At 42.7% G+C, this 20,394-nt stretch overlaps 1 protein-coding gene across 2 annotated transcripts; it reads left to right on the top strand.

Moving 5' to 3' along the window:
- Window positions 1-610: 610 nt before the first annotated feature.
- On the top strand, window positions 611-18,757 carry LOC142579313 (uncharacterized). 2 transcript variants are annotated; one of them, XM_075689380.1, is made up of 6 exons: window positions 611-1,169; window positions 7,956-8,043; window positions 11,790-12,082; window positions 14,874-15,507; window positions 17,363-17,502; window positions 18,542-18,757. In XM_075689380.1, the coding sequence occupies exons 2-6, from the start codon at window positions 8,028-8,030 to the stop codon at window positions 18,650-18,652; spliced, it is 1,194 nt and encodes a 397-aa protein (XP_075545495.1). In that variant the 5' UTR covers window positions 611-1,169; window positions 7,956-8,027; the 3' UTR covers window positions 18,653-18,757. The 2 variants fall into 2 exon arrangements, with proteins under 2 accessions (XP_075545495.1, XP_075545496.1); XM_075689381.1 differs by lacking the exon at window positions 611-1,169 and adding an exon at window positions 1,549-1,662.
- Window positions 18,758-20,394: the final 1,637 nt, after the last annotated feature.

Raw genomic sequence — 20,394 nt, 5'->3', positions numbered from 1 at the left:
CGAGGGAGGGCACCGGATTATTTTGACATCCCGTGGCTCATTAACGTGCGTACAAAGCTCAGTACACAAGCGTTTTTGCATTCCGCCCCGATCACAATGCGGCAGTAGCAGCAGCGAGTCGAATTGAGGACCTTATGTTCTGCAGCAGAGTGCAAACGATTATCTTTCATTCTCTTTCTTTCATTGTATGGGAAATGCGCTTGCTCGCGTTGAAAAGTAAAAGAAAATAAAGTGTCTTGCGTTGTTTTTCTACCTCCGAAGAACAAAGAAACATTATTTGCCTTGCCTGGGTGTCGCGGGGCGCAACACTGATTTTATCGTTTCTCATTACTAGGCCAGCGAATGCAAAAAGTCGGTCGAGCGACCGCCGCAAACGCAATGGAAAACGAGAGCCGGAAGACAAAAATCGAAACTGGACCACTTAGGGCCGCGTTACACTGTTACATGCCGCCCTCTATTTTTCGACTAGACCACCGCGACCGGTTCGATTTGCCCAGAGTGAAAGCAGCACCTGTCCACCAGCGCCGTTATCCACGCAGCGCTCGTATTTTGACGTCACAAACCTGCGAGGAGGACATGCTGAGAGCGCGCTCCCTTTCTCAGACAGCCATTACCGCTCCCCTCCCTTGCCGCTCTCTCTGCTTCGCTGCTTCCCCCGTTGAATGCGTTTGTTTAGGCTCGTGCGTCGAGCTGGCTGGCCGTACGACGAGCCGGCCGCAGTGGAGTGTGCGAAGCGTAACCGAACGGATTTGCGCGGTACTCGTGACATTGTGCCCAGGCGACCGTCGACATCTGTTTCTTTCCCATCTCCAGTCCGCGCGCCCGACGACAACGCGGTGGACGAGTCGTCGGAGGCAACCGGCCGAACAGCGAGCGCGTGTTGTGTGCACGGCGTTTGAATCGTTCAGCGGAGTTTCGGAAACATCAACTCGCTTGCTGCCGTCGTCGTATCATCGCCAGCCCAGCAAGCCGCCGCGATGTCAACGCTGCTGCTTCCCGGAGCGGTAGCGGTACTCTGGGGTTCCGGTGACAACCGGTGACAGCGCGCCGATATCCGCGCTACGGTGTGTGTGTGTGCTGTGTCTTCGTCTATCAGGCGGACACACGACGACGACGGGGCCTGCAGACGCCAGGCCAGGAAAGGGATAGCAGTTTACACGTCGTTAAAGGTAGGCTGCATACTCTTTGGCGTTCAACATTTCTTCCGTGCGCGGATTTGCGGCCGTGCTTGCAAGGGCCTCGCGCTAAGCTCCGCCTATGCACAGTGCGAGCGAGCGCGCGGATTGATCTCGCAGTGGACGCGACTCCTCGTTTCGACGATGCACCGTCGGGGCCGTCGACGCGACGCTTACATAGTCTTTCTTCTTTTTTCTTTTGTGCATAGAAATAGAAAGGGAGCGTAGCAGTAAGAGCGAAACAAAGGAAAGCCACCGGGCGCGACGCGCGAGAACACCTGCGGGATCCGCTCTCGCCGCGCTGATGCGTAAAAGTGAGGGACACGCGCGCAGACCTTGAACGGATCTTATGGACTGTACTGAAGCGCGGATGCACCTGTGTTTTCCTTAAAAAGAACGACGGGGCACGAAAAGCTCGTGTCAGCCGGTCGTCGACAATTAATTCGGGTTTTGCGTCTGTGTAGATCGAAGTTACGAAGCAGTGAACGTCAGTATTACCTTGTTTGATCATTTTCTTGACGCGTTCATTACACCACTGCGGCGCAACTCTCCTTTCCGACCACTCCCCAAGCGCGCGGAGAATGTTATGTTGAAGCATGCGGTTACTAAGGCGCCGAGGTACTCGAAGGGGTACGTTGGCGATAAGAGAAACCGAAACCTACACGGACAGCTGTTACCAGCCAAAGTGACTGAGGATCTTGTTAATCGCGGAATCTAGCACAGTACATACGCAATTCTGTGTGACCGCCGCAGTACAAATCACGGATTTTTTTCTTGTAAAGCTTATCAACAAATAAATTAGGGATCGAACTGTGATATCCCAATGAGAATGAGTTGCATGTAGCAGTACCTTGATGATTTGTACATTTTTGCGATCTCCAGCACCGTGATGTCGCATCCAATGAACAACTGGTTTGAGTGGTAGTAAACCCTACTTTGTTCATTAAATAAACACAAAACTCAGCTGACAATATCGATCGAGTAGGGTGCAAGCCAGCAATGCCTCTCTCTCTCCTCATAATTATCAGGAATTCGAATACACAAATTAAGGACATTCACAGAAATTTTCAGCTCGTATTTATATTCTATATCATCTAAATTCTATTTCAGACCGAGCTTTGAAACTTCATTGCTTTTGCGTGATTTGTCGTGCACGTATGTGCATTGTACAAGTCAATTGCTAAGTGCAGGACTAACGTACGTCAGCAGTTCATATTATATATAAACACAGCACCATAGTGGGACTGCAGCTGAACATGTGTGTGTATACCAACTTATGCATAATAAACATCAGATGAAGTGCTGCGAAATTTTGGACTGACTGTCTGGCATTGTGCCAAATGGGTTATTCTGATGTTTGTAATTACTGTAATGTTCAAGAATTTACCCAAATAATGTCCTTAGTTCACTTTTTTTTATGTAGTATGCACACCGCTCACCCCCTTACTACTGTGGTATGGTGTTTCTTCCCGTTTTACACTAAACCCAGCCTTAATATTTCACATTTGCAGCATAAAGGATTAGGGCTACTAGTAAATGCTGTGGAAGTATGTCACGGGGACACAATTCCTGTGTTGCCGTTTTACTGCATGCTAGCCAGTTCGTGGTGCTGTACATTGATAGATGCAATGCTCTGTATACATTGAAGTTGTTCATGGCAACATATACATGGATGTAATAACACATAGCCCAAACATTCAAGATGGACTAAAATCAGTGGCTTTGACAGCTGCGAGCTGTAAGAAGGCAACAATGATGGTTTTTTTAAAGAACTAAACTAGCACTAGCAAGGCACCCTCACCTAGAGAGCTTGCCGACAGGCTAGTGTTTCTGTAAAAATAATGGAAAGAAACTAAAATTATGTTCTGATTAAGTCTGGCAGCAGCTGTACACATGCAAGTTTGTTTCTTCATTAACTGACCTGAGTGGATAATAGTTTTTAATAAATGACCATTTTCTTTTTTCCTGCCCTATGTGCATGCTTTTAAGGCGCAAAAAGTAGACAACATTGGCAAAACTAAAGCTAATGAAGCATTAATATCACATTGCAACGGTATTTTATACTATGATCCCACACAGTAAAAATCTTAAATATGTAAAGTCGATTCTTGTTAATTCAACCTCAGTTAATTATATTCTTCAATGAATTTGAATGCACTGAAAAGGCCCAACGAGAAATCGTACATTGCTATGAAAGGAAAATTAATTTAGTTTGAATGCTAAAGCACATCGCTTCGGTTAATTCGACTCTCACCGGCATCATCTCATGTGCGCAGCAGTCACTAAAATCTTGACAGCGGGAAATTCAGATGATGATGATACTGTTTACCTGACTGTGAAGCCATTTTATTTTTATCTTCTAGTGGCCTATGCTCCTTCCTCCCATGAAGCTATTCATTCTCACTTGTTTCGTGTCATGCCACACTGAGGCCGCATTTAAACATGTCAGTGCTCATCACCTCAATGCTGGTTGAGTTGCACTTCAAGAAGCAAAAAGACATTGCAGACAACTTCAGGCAATAAAATAAATTATTTGTTCATTTTGCCGCCATTTGTTGATTCGGCCTTTTGGATAATGCGACCAAATCTCGCAGTCTGCAAGAGTCAAGTTTATGGGAGCCAGCTGTATATATTTCTGGCAATCCTCAGACCTTCTTTTCTCTCTTATGACAAAGTAAAATATGGAAGAAAGCGTGAAATATGCAGTGGAAATTAGCAAAATTTTCATTGCATCATTGCTTAATGTGATAAATTGTCATTTTTTATGCTTAGCACAGTTGCTGTCATTCAGTGCTTCACCATTTCTTTAAAAAATTGCAGTGTAATCGCTGCATTGTGCAAGCTTAAAAAAAAGCAGTAGTACAAACTTTTTTTTTTCACATGCTTCTTTTTTGCATGCAGTCTCCCCCTCTCCCATTTTTTTTTTCTTTCTTTAAGTACAGAAAAGTTTTGTCAAGAAATGAACAAGTTAGTAGCTTTACCCTGCACAGCAGGCCTTTGTGAATGTGCCACTATAACATCTTTTATAACTTTTGCATAATTAATCATTGGGGTATGACTATGGGGCTACGTTTATGAACTCTAAAACCAAAATAGGTATTTCAGTACCTGTATCGGTCTTTCATATCAGCATGAAGAATTTTACATGTGTATCAAACCTGGTTGGTTTTGTGTATAAATAGCCAAAAAAGCTGTTAATGCCTCTCTGCACTCCCAAATGCAATTTAAGCAGCAATACTTTTTGTGTACCTGCCGTGATGGCATAATAGCTATGGCAGTCTGCTGGTAAGCATACAGCTGCGCATTTAGTTTTTGAAAGAATGCATAGGTTTGGGTGCATTTGTACTTCTGGTGACGATGGCATACTCGAATAAGACTGGCATGCAAGAATGATTGTGCACACATTAAGGTTCATTTGCATGTTAAGGAGCCCCAGGTGGCCGACACTAATCCGGAGTTGTCAAGTACCTCTCGCTACCACCTCCACATCCAGTAGCTCGGAACAGGGGAGTGAAAATCAATGAATCTTTTCTCTGTCTCATAGCCCGATTGCCACCTTAAGACACTAGATATCATCAATAAATCATTTTAAGTGGTCATGTCTCAGCAATTCATTCTCACAGGAATATCTTTGTATAGCTTTGTTCACTATTCTCCTATTTTGTTTCTTTAATAAACTTACAAAGAAAAGTCTGTGCTTTGTACAGAGGCAGTCAAAGCTAGAGAACCACGAACCTGCTGTGTTAGATTCCACAATCAAAGAGATACTGGGTTTTTTTTTAGGGGGCTATCTTGCTGCCTTGAGACTGTATACAAGCATAGATTATACTTTCTTCACGGAACAAATCAGAACAATGATACAGTGTCTTGCACTCTCAGTTTCAGCGTAGTGCTTTTTGGGTGTATAACATTATATCTGCACCTTTATTCGAATGGAACCACCTTGCACCTGGCAGGAGAACCTGAGAAATGAAAAAACTTTATACAGCTGCTTCCCTGACACATAAAAAATTTGGTGAATGTAGGACACAGCAAGCAAAATAATCAGCTGCTGTAAGGTCCAGGGGCACAATCTGTAGTGGTTTGGAAAGCGAACCAACCATTTACTTGTGCTTGTGTGATTGGTCAGAATTGTGCTTTTGTCAGCAAAAGCACCATTCTGATAAATCACATGGCAACAAGCGAACAGTTCGCTTTCTGAACCCGATCGCAACCCAGATAAACACTTCTTGTAACATCAGTGTTGATGTCTGGGCACATATGCACTGGCATCAGCTCCACTAGTGATGATGTCTTGAAACTGTTTTCAAGTACAATAAAGCTGAAGTGTTATTGCGTGGCATCAATAAAACAACAGGGTTGTTTTGTTCAAGTTATGTGCTGATGCCCTTATGCCAGCAGATAAGTAGAATGCAATCATTAGTTGAAAGACACTCCTCAGTTGCAATGCGAGGCCAGTCATGCCTCTTTCACGATTTGCTGGCTTCTATTCGCTCACAATTTCACATTGTTTAAATACAGTATCACAAGTTGTTGCTACTAGCACTGCAGCTCTCATCTTGGTTCATGTTGTGACATCAGGAAGTACAGGGTGACCAGCAGTCTACTGGCACCGGGACTGTCACAAGATGTTCACATGTCATGGCCATGCACAAATATTGTTGTAATACTGCAACCAAAGAATTTGACTTGATGCAGTCCAGAAGCAGTAAACCTTGCAACATCTTCCACATGCTTTTGAAGGAGCACTGACACATATTTCCCAAGTTTTATAAATTATACCACTTTCATCTTGCACATAAAAGGGTCACACTTAGCAACTGTGAAGGTTTGAAACAGTTACCGGCGTAGTCTCTAAATGCCAAACCTGGCGTCACCAGCATTATTGTGACGTAATGGTGGAGAGTAAAACTTGCTGATGTCGCATAGTCTTATGGCCAGGTATGACAAGACTGCGACAACACTGCGCTCGTGTTTGGCAGCTGCAGTGATAGCTGTAACACAGCAAGCCAATGTACTGCGATGTCACGACACATCCACCTCCTGAGTACGAAAACAGAAACTGGTTCATGGAAGCAAGTACATAGTAGTAAATTATTTCCTTCAGGCTTTGTGCACTCCAAAATAATGCATCAAAAGGAAACGCTGTCACGGAAATAATTTGCGAAACATGTTGGGTAAATCTTTGAAAATTTCGGATTGGATATGTGCTCCAAGTTTGACTAATGTGCATGAAGTATTTCGGTAAAGTGAGTTGGGAGATAGACAACTGGATGGATGCTCTCAGTGTCAGCATGTTATCGTGTAGTGCATTCACTCCTTTCATTGTTTTTCACGATAGTTTACATCACCCATATTTTGTAGTGGCTAGATAGGTATTTTAGACAAGAAATAGTTGATGCTTTCATATGTGCCGTTCCTGCGGAAAGTTCTCGCATCGAGTCCCCATTCTGTGAACTTGACAATTAAGCTTCTCTCTGCAGCAGTATGCTTTTCATGGTTCTAAAGATGCAAGCAATATTGTGAAATTAGATTTTCCACGAAAAGAATCAATTGGCGCCTGAAAGGATTACTCAGGATGCTCCAATGCTTACCAGTATTTTCTTTGAGGTTTAGAGATTAGACTTTCATTCAATGTAAAGAAATGGTCATGTCAGTTTAAGACTGGCTTAGCCTAAAATGTAGCTTTATGGCCAGCTACATACCTTTGTACTACGGCTCTTCATACAAGAGTCATATACATACAAGGGGACATATTGCAATGTGTACAAGTTTGAGGACTCATTGGGAAAAGCTAAGCAAGTGCGAGTCCCACAGTTTGGTAAGTCAGCATCAAAAGTTTATAGACTGCAGCACCTGAGAAAAATATTAATATTTCCACAGCATTGGCAAGCAAGCCTCCTATCCAGATTTTTATCCAGTACTATTAGTATACGCGAACAACAGTGGTGTACAGTTTTACTGGCTACAATCACATACTGATAAAAAAAAACTGTGTTTTTTTTATGCTGCTGTCTGGAAACTTTTGACACCGACTGTGCATGTGGTCAAATTGTGTAGAACACATGATAAATGTTTCACTGACATCTGTGTGCACTCATTTTAAACATTACTGCAGTTTCCTTTCAAAGGCCTGGCCTATCATATATGTCATTCACCTGCAGTTTATTCTTAATTATCATTATATTCTCATCATACGTGTTGTCACAGTATTGCGGCTAAAAAAACATTGCTTGTCTTGTGAGCACTTTTTCAGTGTTGACTGGAACACTACACACCGAGTAAAAGTATGTGTTGCAACCGCTCTGGTACTTCCCAACCGTGTGGCCAATTAGTGGTTAGTATTTAACTAGTTGAAATTCACTCTTCAGCAGCCATATACATCATATTAAATATTTGCATAACTTTAAAAAACTTCTGTGTGCTAAAGCTCTGGCTCTGGAAAGTATGAAAAAGTGCCAACTTTTCTTTAACAAGGATAAATCAGACTATATTCCTTTGTTCTTAAATCTTGCCAGTTGCCTTGCACACATCCGTGCACCTGCAGTTTATTCACTGTAATGATAGATGAACAGTGCTGATGCAATTAGGCTCATTAGTAACTTTTGCCTGGAAAGTAAACTGTGTGCATATGAGCGAGTATGATGACCATAAATGTCACGAACTTCGATTTTTCAGGTGTGTGTTAAACTGTTCTGAGACCTCTTTTTAACTTTTTTTTCTTTAACACATTGATTAAACTTTCTAGAACTGGTACATTTATTTTCTTTTGTTTTTCAGCTGGGCATGGCTTCTGTTCTTACTTCCTGACCAACATGTGGAATATTCATAATGTTGCTGACGTAACAGAAAATGGACATCTCAACAGGTGGGATAATAATCAGCAACTCTTGTTCATGCTAAGGGTACCCTCTTTAATAACCCTTTTCTTAGGTTTGTTTATATAGTGGACATAGAGAGAACATTCAAAGCCAGCTTCATGTTGATTCTTGAGCTTAAATGAATGAAGGTATAGCATGTAACATTCCAAGGGTGATGAATTAGAGGCTGCAAAGCTCAATTTCTTTGGAATCAACTTAATGTACCATTAATACCTGACAACAGAAAAAGCATACCAAATTAAATGGATAATCCAATGCCTTTAAAGGTGGGCAAATGTGATCTCATATCCAAGGTGTATTTTTAGTCTGCTTAAAGTTTCTAAAGTAACGGCATGTATAGCAATGTTAATTGTTACAAATTAAAAACATCCTGCACATTCTTGGAAAAACTCACACAAAGCTGCTCTTAATGTCATGGACATTTTCAAACGTTCAAGCATTCTGTGCCTGTTCCCAGGGTTCCGCTTGTCTTCGCACACTTAATATATTAGGCTTTTTAGACCTGCTGTGTAATAGTAATACTGGATGGTGAAAAATGCCACTTGTGACGTCCATAGTCTGTCAGTTAATGGGATGTCTTGCCAAGTACACAAGAAAGGAAGTGTGTTATAAACACTTAATAGGCACTTTAGGGTCTGAAAAATACGCTTGTTGGCTGCTTTTCGTTAAGGAGAACATGACATTCAATATTATTGTAAAGACAGCTGAATATGTACATATATGCATTTTTTTCTAGTTAACGAATTTTAAAAGCCCCCATGTTAACAGTAATTATAAACTTTAGTTTCATTAACGCACGAAAGGTTGCGTTATTTGAGCTTGTTTGAATTATTACTATGTACAAGCCAAATTGGCAGTCTATCGCCACCATAGTGAAACCAGTACTATCAGAGTCAAAGTTTATGATAAGTGTGAGACCTGATCCCAGCTTTGGCGGCCGCATTTCAATGGGGGCAAAACGCAAAAGCACCCATGTACCATGCACTGGATACACGTTAGAGAACTCCAGGTGGTCAAAATTAATCCCGCACTCTGATGCATCTCATAATCATATTGTGGTTTTGGCTTGTAAAACCCCATTATACGTGTTTTTTACATTTTTTATATTATGTGGTTTTCACGGTAAAAGTGGGATTTTATGCGCACTTTTGCTATGCGGTTTGCCAAAAAGTAGAGCAGTATGCTTGCCGCATATTCTACTGCCCACTGCAGCTGTGAATTCGAAACTGCATACCCAGGTTTTGCAGTAATTAAGCTTTATGACAGATATCCCTTGCCCCGTAAAGCTTTGATGCTGATAGAATGCAATCAGAGTTGATATGCAGAAATCGCTGTACCCAAATCCTGCAAAAAAATTTTTGCATTTGTGGCGATTACTGAGGTAAGTAACTTCCTCAATGCACTGCACTTGCAATGCAACTGCATGGTGCGAGCTTATGAAAATATTTGTTCATTATAATGAGACTTCAGGCACACCCCAGCCTGTTGCCAAGTTTTGGTGCACCCATGCTCGCACAGTTTATGATCCCAAGCTGTACGTCCTTCTTGTTAATTGCCGTATCTCAACCTAATAGTTAGACTGTAATAGTTGTAACATTGATTTCTCATATTGCAGTGTATTTTTGTGTGGTATTTGCAAGCTGTTCTAAATGTGACTGATAATTGATGCAATGCCATCGGCCTGTAGCTCTCACTGGGAAAGACGACCCTGATCTCGGTTACTGATTGTCAGGGCTGCCATTGGCTGCAGAACAGAGCTCTTTCTCTTAACCTTTATGGTCAGTCCTGTTCTGTACGTGGAGTCTGTTCAACAAAGTTTTAGGCCTCGATATTGCAGCTTCTGGCTTGGCTACGCGATGGGTGAGAGAAGCATGCCATTGCTCAACCCAGCTGCTGCATCTTGTTAGGCACATCTCTTCAAAGGCCAGTGGCGCTAGAGCAGAGGTAGCCCAATTACTTGTGCATGGTATATTGCAGCCAAGACTTGTTTATCAATCCCAATTTCAACATATGACAGTCAAGGACCGGGATACATTCTTCAATCCTATCCCTATTCTTCAGGGGAAAGCAGGCCTCAACACATTAGATGAATTACTTCATCAGTGGTGCTCATCTTGTCATCCCAAGCTTTAAGCTTGTCCAGCAGTTCATGCCCTATGCCATTACATGGGGCAACACACCAGTCCTCCATCGCAGGGCCACGTCAACCTATCACCATGGTCGCGCAAACAACTATCAAACTTCAAGCCTCTTTGTCGCATCCGTAGTCAAAACCCGCAACCAAATCTACAGCCGCCATCTGGCAGTGAAGACATCAGAGAAGTCCATGCTTTTTCCGATGCCAGTGTCACCGGCCAGGTAGTTGCTACTGCCATAACCTGTCCTGCCTTAATCCTGTCTCAAACATGTCACTATCACATTACACTTGTGCCGCTGTCTATATTCACTGAGCTGCAGGCTATACATGATGCATTGACCACCTTGCAATCAGAACTTCCTCAAGAAACATCAGAACTAGTTATATACACAGATTTGGACCAAGCGGTGATATACTTTCGCAAAGTATTGAACGAATTGTTTTTTGCTGAAAAAAGTGCATCATGAAGTGTCGACGTTCCCATGCACGGTGCAAATTATTTGGGTACCACATTCATCTTCACCCGGGCATACATCAAGGAGACACAGCCAGTCACAAACTTCCAGTGATATATCCACTACCACTCTTCATACAACACATCGTGCTCACATGGCTTTAAACAAAAAGAAGTCCTTCGACGATCCACATGAGCATTGATAACTCTGTGTGGGTGCTGCGTTGATGCCAGCTGCAACCTGTCCATGGGCTCCGGATCATAGGCCTGCCTTTGGTACAACCTGTCCCTTCTGCCCTCGCCCAGCTGCCCTCACAGATATGCCGCACCTCTTGTGGAATTGTCTTGGACTACACTCACCAAGGTGCCACTACCTGCCAAAAGTGGAGCTATTCCCAAGCCAACCACCTGACTTATCTCTGGATCTATAGTCTGCACCATAAATACTTGTTAAATTTAATAGGACACAACCAACTATGCATATATATAATGTGCACACGCCAAATATTTTATGCTGCAGGGCAAACTTTCTAATAAAAAAAAAATCCTGTTTCTAAGGCTTCTCTTGCCTGTGCTACAGTTCTCTATATATGTTTTTAGCTTCTGACGCTGTTATTATTGACAAAGTCCTCCATGATAGTTCTTCAACACTGGCACCTCCAATCATGCTGTATCTATATTAGAGTATTTCCCCTGCTATTTACAAAATAAATTTGTTAACTTGAGATGCTTCTCGTTTCCCTGTGCCTGTGTAAGTGCTGGAAAAGAAGGCACATTGCTTGTGGTGTTTTACAACATAATAAATTATGTTTCCTGTTATGTACACTCAACCACAAAAGTTCACAGATCACAGGATCCGAGAAAACATTGAATTTCTTAGCAGTTTTGTCAGTAAAACAAGAGCCAGTAAAACTGTACTGTATGTTGTTTGCATATACTAAAACAGGCTGCAAATTTGAATACCAGGCTGCATTCTGAGGCTGCAGAGATATGCAGCTTTTTCTCGGATGCTGCGGTTCGTAAACATTTGCAGTTGACTGTACATAGGTGCACTAAATTGGTTAACTTGACGTGCCCCTTGTTTCCCTGCACCTGCTGATGATGCTGATGAGAAGGCACTTTGTCTGTGGTATTTGGCACAGTGCTTGCAGCGTTGTGGGGTGTCCTCGTGCTCCTGCAAGAACCCTGTCAAGGTGTGCTCCAGGGGGGCAATGCCCCGCCCCCTGTGGTGTTGGTGCCTGGCTCCTTGCCCCCTTGGGAAGAAGGCACCGGCAGCCCCCAGGCAACCACTTACGAGGCCCCGCACACATCTCCCATCTTCGTGCGTGCCGAGCCCATTGCCCTTAGTGAGCCCCAGGGCACAGGCTGGAGGCCCATGCACAACCCTTCCAGCTGGCTGTCCCAGCCCCACCCAGACAACCTGCCCATCAGCATGGTGAGTGGCAGAAGGGAATAGGAAGATAGGAGCATGCACATAAAAGGCACAGCTAGGGTAGCATACCGAGCATGTGCACTCCCTGAAAGTTCTGCGTACCAGGATACCTGGCATAAAACGGTGTATGACAGCAACCGCCTACCCCTCCCTTGATGAAGTGCGAGCCCTCCCTGGAAAAAATTTCTGGCTACGCCACTGATGCAGATATCTTACTGAAGGGCAGTATTGGTGGCAAGGGACATTGGCGACTTTTGCACAAAGCTGGAGAAATATCCTTGGGTTGCATTCACTTTCACAAGATTTCATGCGATTAGCATAAGCACCTACAGGCGAAAGCATTTCTGCCACAGTGCCACCAGGAATGCTGTCCCTCATATGCCAGAAAGACTGGTGCTAGTGACGCAAAAACTAATGAAACTGATTGCATCCCCATAACTGCCAACTCTCCAGAATTTTCCACAAAGTTTAAGAATTTGGGTTTCTTCTACAATTTTTACAAATGTTGCGTCAAACTTTACGAAATTTGGGTTGAACTTCAGTTCATCAGCTTGCAAACTCAAAGTGTCATTGGATGTATTGAGCAAACCAAGATGTGCTTACAGTGGGCACAACTACAAGACATTTTAGGTGTGGACAGATTGCTGGAGTTACATAAGATCACAATGATAAGGCTGGAGATACTGTCTATTCGTCATGGTAATGCTGTATGCAAACAAATATTTAGTACTCCAAACAAGATACAAAGTTTCGCTCCTTGATATGGTCGAAGGACCATACTCATGGAAGTCTTAAGATAAAAAGGTACCAGAGAAACTTTACTTAAGCAAGTTTAATTCTTGTAGCAGGCGAAATCAGCAACCACAAGGTCGCTGGAAATCACTGGGATCTAAAAGCAATGTGTTGCTTGTTGGTTTCTGCTGTCCCAAGTCTGCTTCTGCTTGTCTGATGTGCCTAAAGGTGAATTGTTAATAAAGTGTGCATGCATGCTTCCAAACCTGCGGTCTCAAGCTCAGGGCAAACATATGTGTGCTATCCTCCCTTCACCTGGTGTAGTGTCCAAGGTACGTATACAAATTTTAAGGTTGATAGGCTGGCAGGTATGTATTCCTGAAAGTGAATGACCAAGGATACCACCCCAACCCTCTGGACTATGCGGGTGGCTCTATTAATGCTGTAGAGCCGTCGCTGATCAAAGACTGAGTTGGGGCAAACCAAAAAGTGTTTTCAAACTAAGCATACAGGCTTAGTTTGGAGGCTTACACCATCTTTGAGCATCCCATATGTAGTGGTGCTAAATTGCACTGTCAAGTTATTCTCTCAAGTGCTGTGTACTGTTTTGCTGCTTGTATTTCATATGTTCATGGTAGTATACTTGTTTGCCATGTGTTTCAGTAGAGACAGTTGGACTGTTCTTGTTGTTGCTGTTTTTTAAGCAACATGTCGCCAATGGACATAGCTAATTTTGTAGTTTCATGACTTAAGAACTCTGAAACATATTTCAGGTGCCAGTACAAAGGCAGTCTTTTCATTTGCACTGTGCTTGCAGAACAGAAATTCCAGAAATTTCCCTGGCATTAGCGATTGCTGTCAAACTGAATAGCATGGCAAGTTGGGCTTGGTAAAGTTGCATGATGACAGATAAAATTGCGCTGTTGATCTGTCATTGAACAACAAAATAGGATCCACTGCACGATCACATAAAGGTGCCGGTAGCAACCACATTGACGTTTATCTTCCCGTGCTTTTCTCTGACACACGTCACACATTGCAACCAATTTTTCAGCACAGGTGTAAGCTGAAGCATCTTCAGATACAGGACTTTGTTATATGCAACTTGTTGTGTCATTTATTTTATTGGTACTTGTAATCCTGTGAGATTTTTTTAGCATGCACAATTTTAGCATCCTTCCCAGTTTAGATTACAATTGTTCTGTAGCAAAATCCGACTATTCGGCGCGAATGCATTGATTGTTGCCAGGCACTGCAGCCAATTGGGACATGAACTTAGTAACAGCTGACCAGTTACCAACCTATACATACACATTTCGTGTAAGCTAGTCTTAAACAATGTGTGATGCTAGCAAAGCCTTTGCGACTAATTAACTTTACGGATTAGAATTTTAGCTATTCTGTATACATATTATCTTTTAAAAAATACTGGTTTACAGAAAATGGTTACGTAAGTGATTACATTGGTGGTGGGGCCATCTTGTGGCGCAGAGAGGACATAAAGCTGTTACTGCAGTAATCAACCATAGTCTATTTAGCTGCTAGTGTAAAGCATTGGCAGTGATGTAATCATGAGTGTACAGTTCATTTTCATTTTTCTTCAACAAGGACACCCATGTAAGAAGAGCGTTACTGACATATTGCGGATGGACGGAAAAAACTTTATTGAGAAAAGCACCTGCGAAGTTGCCAGCCCAGGCTCAGGCCATCTGGGCATTATGTGCAGTGAGGCATAGCCTTTCTACCGCTGCCCGGGCGTACTGGATTGCCCATAGCTGGTCGTGTAGATCCGAGCTAGTCAGAGCGCTTAGCCATAGCTCCTTAAGCATTGCAAGACATTGCTTCCAGCATCGTTGTTGCCACCCACTTCTACGGTAACTTCATATTTTAAGTATAACTTGAAGCAGTGCGATGTACAGTAAACAGCGCAGACCAATTTGATTCCTATTTCATGAAGGGAAACACGTGCGGACAAGCTAAAACTTGACTCTATTGCCAAAGTGCCCAGAAGCGTGGTTCTTTTCAGACTTGTGGCAACTGACAAATCAGTGCTCCAATGCAGGCTCCCTCACCGTATGTCTTTCCTGGAAGCAAGCCTCCTCCTCCCATCACTGCCCCTCCATCATTTCCACAAGTGCCACAGGGCCCCATCACGCATCCAGACTGGGGGAGCTCCGTACCACCCACACCAAGGTACCCCGTCTTACCCCAGACACACACATTACCTCAGCTTTCCAACGACATTCCACCTGTGAGAACAAGTTCACCAACAACGCCCAGTGAGAATACTGTGCCACACCCCGTCTTCAGAACGGAGCCAATAACTGAAAGGCTCCCAGACACCACCCAGGCTACGGCTGTCACAGACGCAACGGTGCCTCTCTCTGTGAACACAGTGTCCGATGAACACGGAAATGTGCATCAGCAGAGCAATGCAACGCCCAGTTCTACGTCAAGTGACTCAAGCCCATTGCGGGTTCCCGGTGGCTTGTTAGACCAGAAAACTACACACCATGCAAGTGTCTCTGTGGACGCCACAGCAGGCAGTAGTGCGACTGTCACGCCAAACGAGACATCGACACCAGCCCCAGTTGACAGGGACTCGCCAAACATTGAGTCTCCAGACTATCCATTAGCAGGAGGTGCAGTGGCTGGAATAGTCATCGGCTCCATTGCATCAGTGGCACTCCTTGCAGGCAAGTACTGCTGTGGTATTAAGAGTAGCTGGGATCATTGGTCACACATCTTGAACTTTTAACTGCCAATGACAATAACTAGTCATGACAAAGGTCATCAACCTTGAGGCATTAATAAATAATACACAATATCTTGCTAATTTTCTCATCAAGAATAGTAGAAAGTGCTATAAGCATTCCTGGTATCATATCTTTTTAGAAAGAAATGGCAGAATAAATGCAAGTTGCAAAAAATCTGCACTTTTGCTTTATTTTTTTAAATGTTTCATGGCAGTGAAGGCGTTAAGGAATTGTGACTCGCTCGCTCTCTCTTGACATTTATTAAAATAAACGACTGTCCTGCTTCACTTCGTGCCTATTTCATCCACTTTATCTTTGCTTTAAATCTTTCCCCTTCAGCTTTTTTGCGGATGCTAAAGTCGTGAAGTATAGCTCTCACTCTCACCTTGCCACAGTTCAGTCGTAAACCACCAACAAAGTTAAACAAGTTAAGCCATACTAGCAGGCTGGTCACTGACCATGATATACAGCAGTGTAATGTTGTCCAGACCTCCACCAAGTACGCCACCTTTTCAATGTAATTGTTGTTTATGGTTCTTGTGATTCAGTATAAAATGCAGTCAGCTTTGCGCAGTGAGCTAGGTTGGTAGTTAGTGATTGATCATCCTGTACATTCTGCTCCTGGTCATATTACACGACATATTCCATAAAGTGTTGTAACATTTCTGCAAATTAGCATAAAATGTCCCTATCTATGTGCTGTAATGGGTCATCTCAACTGGCCACCATGTGCTTAATTATGCCACAGTCTAGCAATGTTGGTGTCAGTGTCTTGCGACACTGCCTTTAAACAAGGTGTGGAGAGCTTTTATGGTCATGAGCAACTCTGTTTAACTTATATGTTGGCATACAAATTTCAGCAGCAACATAAAGCATGAGCTTTACAATGAAATCACTTTAAATTTTGTGCCAAGGAGAGTAATGTGCCATAACAATGTTTAGAATACATTGTCTTAAGGTGTTGTTACCTTCTGTTTCAGTTTTGTTCTTATGCTTCTTGCTTATTAAAACTACTTTTGCATTCTATATGTACTGAACTATCTTAAGCATGACAGGAGGTGCAGAGATATCTTAACAAGCACTTCCCAGACATGGCGAGTGAACTTTTCCCACTTGGGTCATTTTATGCAGCTTGTTTCGGCATCTTGTAACATAGCTGTGTGTCTGCTGGCCCAGCACCATTCGGTCATGTACTTGTGAAGGTCAATGCATCCAAGGCATCATTACATTCTTTGTTACACTTTTATGCAGTCGTGCATAATCTGTATTGAATTTCTTTGTCATGATTCGCTTCCTTGCTCAATCTGCACAAAGAAGCCAATCACAGTTGAAATTTCGACAGATCAGGCTCAACCACGATCGAAAGTAGCCGTTTGAGACTGGTATAATGAATTCAAAGCATTCCAAGGTTGCTGCTATCTATCAGGTGTGAAGTGTTTCAGAGCCACCTACAGTAAGATAGTGAGACAAGATAGTTTGTTGAAATTCATTATGCATATTATAAACACGCAACAAGATGCAAGTGGAGGAAACTCTGATTCTATATAAAAATCAGAGGCTCGACAAAGCTCAAAATGATCCAAACTAATTTCATGCAGCCCACAGTAGACTGAACTAGTGGATGTTGACCGTGTAACGTGACGTTTTTTGGGTCTGAAGTTGCAAAATGTGCTTGCGTCAGCTCCAGGCGAGTGCAAATTTCGAAAGAACACAAACTGAGTGCCGACTCTAAAACAATCTAAGATATTACTTCAGCTTACACAATGGTAATGACGTGGCTTTGTTTTTTGCTTAGGTCTGATAACCTACATTGTCTTACGGAGGCCTTTCCTGAAGCTGCTGAATGGCCAGGACAAGTCGTCTACTGATAATGTTGCCTACATCGATGACTCGGTGCGCAGTAGCTACATGAACACCCATATTGAGCTGCCCAAGGTACCTCCCCTTGTGTTTACATGCAGCGGTTTCCTATCCAGCGTATTTCCATTGTAAACTGAGCTCCTTACATTTCCATTAGAAGAACTAGGCCGTTGGCCAACCAGGAACATAACAGGTGGGAGCCAAACCTACACCTCATGCATTATGCGTGCAATACTCTTATCATTGAGCTACTTTGATGGCCGTCGTCCAATCCACTCTCTTCGGTATTTGTGCATGTGTACTACTTCTAGGCTTGGCTGTGAGTGGCACCGGCTAACACTCGGGGCTAGATGTAGTACACATACATAGGTAAATACCCCAGAAAGCATATAGAAGGATGACTGCTCAATGATAGAGCATCACATGCACAAAGCGCAAGTGTGTATTCCACTCCCACCTGCGGCAAGTTCTCTTTTCAGCCGCTTTCATTTCCCTTTTCTTTATTGCTTCCAAATTTCAATCATTAAAAAAAAAAAGTTTATTTCCCCTATGCTCTCCTTGCCTTTATTTCATTGTCAGTTGGCTTTACGCGATGGTAACCAACTTGAATTGAGGGAGACATGCTGTATTAACTGCACTCTTCTGTGTGACTAAGCCAACCCTTGACACAGAATAAGTGTTGAGAGATTTACCAAGATTTTCAGAACACGATATCTCTAACGGGTGGTAACATTTGCTTGTAATGTCTTTTTAAAGTTTGTCTAGTCAAACCAGCATCAGAAGGTATCAAGTTGAAAAAAGTGACAATACATTTTTGTAAGTGTAGTTGAGCACAGATAGGATGGGATCACCTATCTTTTACGACATAAAATTTCCTGTAGATACAGACTCTGCATTGTAATTTATGCCCTGAAGCATGTTTTTTTAGCAGCTTGCCCTGCAGCATAGATGTGTGCTGCTCTAGTGGCTTAAAGAACTTATCATCCATGAGTCAATGCCTATAACTATCTGTTCGTGTCCATCCACATATTGCTTCTCATCCAATTAGTCTATGCTGGGCCATCTGTCACAGGAAGCTTCAGCCCTTTTCATTAAATGCAATCTTATTTTGCAGGAAAACTCCGAAGAAATGACTTCACTGGACAACGATTCATTTCTCAATAGCCTGGAAGCAGTGACCATACAAAACTACTGGGCTGACACCAGCAAGAACACTAATGTGTGAAAAACAAAGCTAGCAGACGAAGATGCCCACCTCCGATGCTGTGCATTCCTTAACTTGTGAATACTAGCTAGCGGACTGAAATTGCTGTGCTGCATTGTTTTATCTTTTGTTAGCAGTGACCATACAAAACTACTGGGCTGACACCAGCAAGAACACTAATGTGTGAAAAACAAAGCTAGCAGACGAAGATGCCCACCTCCGATGCTGTGCATTCCTTAACTTGTGAATACTAGCTAGCGGACTGAAATTGCTGTGCTGCATTGTTTTATCTTTTGTTGAAGAGGTGCAGTACTGGCAGCATGTGATGGTGACCCTGCTATTCCTCCCCCCACCCTTCCCCCCTAATCATTGTGCACTTCATTCATTTGACTTTTCAAGCACCCTCACTGAACATTTCTGCAATGATGTCTAAAGCTCTTCTTGCCCAATTTCATTTTGTTGTTGTTGTAGCGTCGGGTTGAAAAGCAGCAACATCATTTTCTGAGTTTTATGTGTGTAATGTTAATCTACAAGACGACACAGTCAGACCTCGATAGAATGGACATTCACATCATGAATTATAGTAAATAATGAAGTAAATCGAAAATGTTTTGCGATTTCAGTGCATAACAAATACATATAGACTTTTAACAGATATTGAGTATTTGTATGTTCAGTGAGACTTCTTTATAATGATGGTCAACTGTATGCCAAATTTGGCAAACGTGCTTTTCCGCTCGCCTTGAATGCTACCAATATGGTGGTCGTGGATCTCGTACATGAAGTGAGCAAGAATGGGAGATTAGGACATGCCGACACATTTCCTGCACTGTATACACTTCGATCCCGTGCATCACTATTTTAATGGTGGCATTCTTATGTAAAGTTGTCTGTCAAGTTTCTCGTACCTCCCTTTGTTGGGAATTTAACTTTTCCTTTTCAACCTGTCGACTCAACATTTCATCGTGCTGCAAAGCACAGAGGGCAGTGCAGACAGCAGCGCACTGCTGTTAGAGATTGGCATAAATTACTTCTTCAGCCTAAATGACTAGTTCACCTACTGTTCAGATTTTGCACTGAACTGGCATTAAGTGGCGGGCTTTGTTCAATGCAAGGTTTATAGTTAATTTCTTTCCTGGTTTGTCCAATATTAAGAGTGTGGATTTGCCTGCAGCAAGGCTATTTCAAAGGCGGAGAAATTTACCATGCAGGCTGCAGTGGTGCCTTATTCAAAAGAAAGCTCTGGCCCGCCTTACTCAAATGCATGTGCGAAACACAGAAATGTCCTCCTTGGGATACCACTCAATTGCTTTCTACTAATTATATTTATTTAGCAGAGAAAACCAAATCAGTCAATTATTGGCCCCAAACCACTGATTTAGACCACAAATTTTTTCAATATTGAAAGAAATGACAACTTTGTCAAGAGTTGGAGCATTGTGCTTACCAACTAACTTTTCAACAAATTCATGATGCCATTATTGACAGAACTGCTACAATTTGTAAAATAATTTGAAAGAAACATTATAAAGAAAACTTGGCACTCAACCTCAGATGGCAAGATATTTAGTTCCTGATGAACCAAACAGTTAACAGTAGAAAATATGGAGTAAGGCAAAGCTTACTACGTAATTCCGTTTTTACGTGTATTTCCAGAACAAACTTTAGAACACTTCAGCCTAAACATATACCTGTAACTGTCACAGGAATACCAGACAAAGTGAAAACAGCAGCACTAGTAGAGGCAGCTTGCGGTGTTATGT

The sequence above is a fragment of the Dermacentor variabilis genome, chromosome 4 (genome assembly GCF_050947875.1).
Source record: "Dermacentor variabilis isolate Ectoservices chromosome 4, ASM5094787v1, whole genome shotgun sequence".
In the NCBI taxonomy this organism is placed as follows: domain Eukaryota; kingdom Metazoa; phylum Arthropoda; class Arachnida; order Ixodida; family Ixodidae; genus Dermacentor; species Dermacentor variabilis.
The sequence above is the reverse complement of the archived record's forward strand: the minus strand, read 5'-3'. Positions and strand labels throughout refer to the sequence as shown.

What these genes read in the sequence shown, in the direction of transcription:
- LOC142579313 (XM_075689380.1), top strand. An exon ending in ATCAGTGGCACTCCTTGCAG is followed by an intron (nt 15,508 to 17,362) that starts GCAAGTACTGCT and finishes TTTTTTGCTTAG; the next exon opens with GTCTGATAACCTACATTGTC. An exon ending in CCCATATTGAGCTGCCCAAG is followed by an intron (nt 17,503 to 18,541) that starts GTACCTCCCCTT and finishes CTTATTTTGCAG; the next exon opens with GAAAACTCCGAAGAAATGAC.